General features: G+C 56.1%; 1 protein-coding gene across 1 annotated transcript in view; it reads right to left on the reverse strand.

Moving 5' to 3' along the window:
• Positions 1-207: 207 nt before the first annotated feature.
• Positions 208-713, reverse strand: part of LOC104547273 (ubiquitin carboxyl-terminal hydrolase 31-like) — an 11,630-nt gene continuing 11,124 nt past the window's right edge. The window contains 1 exon segment of the mRNA XM_010192889.1: positions 208-713. This exon segment is cut by the window's right edge and continues 12 nt beyond it. Coding sequence (XP_010191191.1) covers positions 208-713 — 506 coding nt within the window.

The raw sequence follows: 713 nt of genomic DNA on the forward strand, positions 1-713 counted from the left end.
CTCACGTCCACGACGACCCCAGCCCCAGACCGCTCGCAGCGGAGCTGGCCGCCTGTGGCTATTTGGTTTGATGGCAGAATCAAAAAGGCGCTTTGACAACTCGCAGTTAACTTCTCCTCACAACACACATTAGGCACATGAACAAAAAAAACAAGAGCTCAGAATAAATTAGCTTCTCAGCAGAAAAGACACCTGGGTTGCAGCATTTCACTGAGGTTCCAGAGAAGGCCGTACAGACACCTGCATGCTGGAAGGTAACCTTTTCAGCGGCTTGTCGCACTGCTTGCCGCTGGAAGGAGGAGACTGGGCCCCGGGATCTGGCTGGGAAGACTTGGACTTGCGGCTGGATAGCAGAGAATGTTTGCTGGGCGCAGAGTCTTTTGGGACAAGTTTTTCTTTAGCGGTGACGTTGGCGTTGGTTTGAGAGGCTGGGGGGACACCACCTTTCTCCGACTTGTCTTCCAACAAGTTTTTACTGCCCGACTTGGAGCTGCCACTCGCTGCCTTTTTGGAGAGCATCGTTGTCTTCCCCAGGTCCGCCGACCTCCGGGTCTCCTTCTGCCTTAAGGCCGATTTAAAGAAGGACAACCCCTTCTCCTCCGACTTGCTGTCCCTCTTCAGGCCGGAACGCACGCCGACGTTCGGGGACCGCAGGTTGGCCATGGAGGAGCTCCGCACATGCTTGCTGTCCACTGCGCGGCTGGCGCTGCGCG

The sequence above is a fragment of the Mesitornis unicolor genome, unplaced genomic scaffold (assembly GCF_000695765.1).
Source record: "Mesitornis unicolor isolate BGI_N332 unplaced genomic scaffold, ASM69576v1 scaffold18189, whole genome shotgun sequence".
In the NCBI taxonomy this organism is placed as follows: Eukaryota; Metazoa; Chordata; class Aves; order Mesitornithiformes; family Mesitornithidae; genus Mesitornis; species Mesitornis unicolor.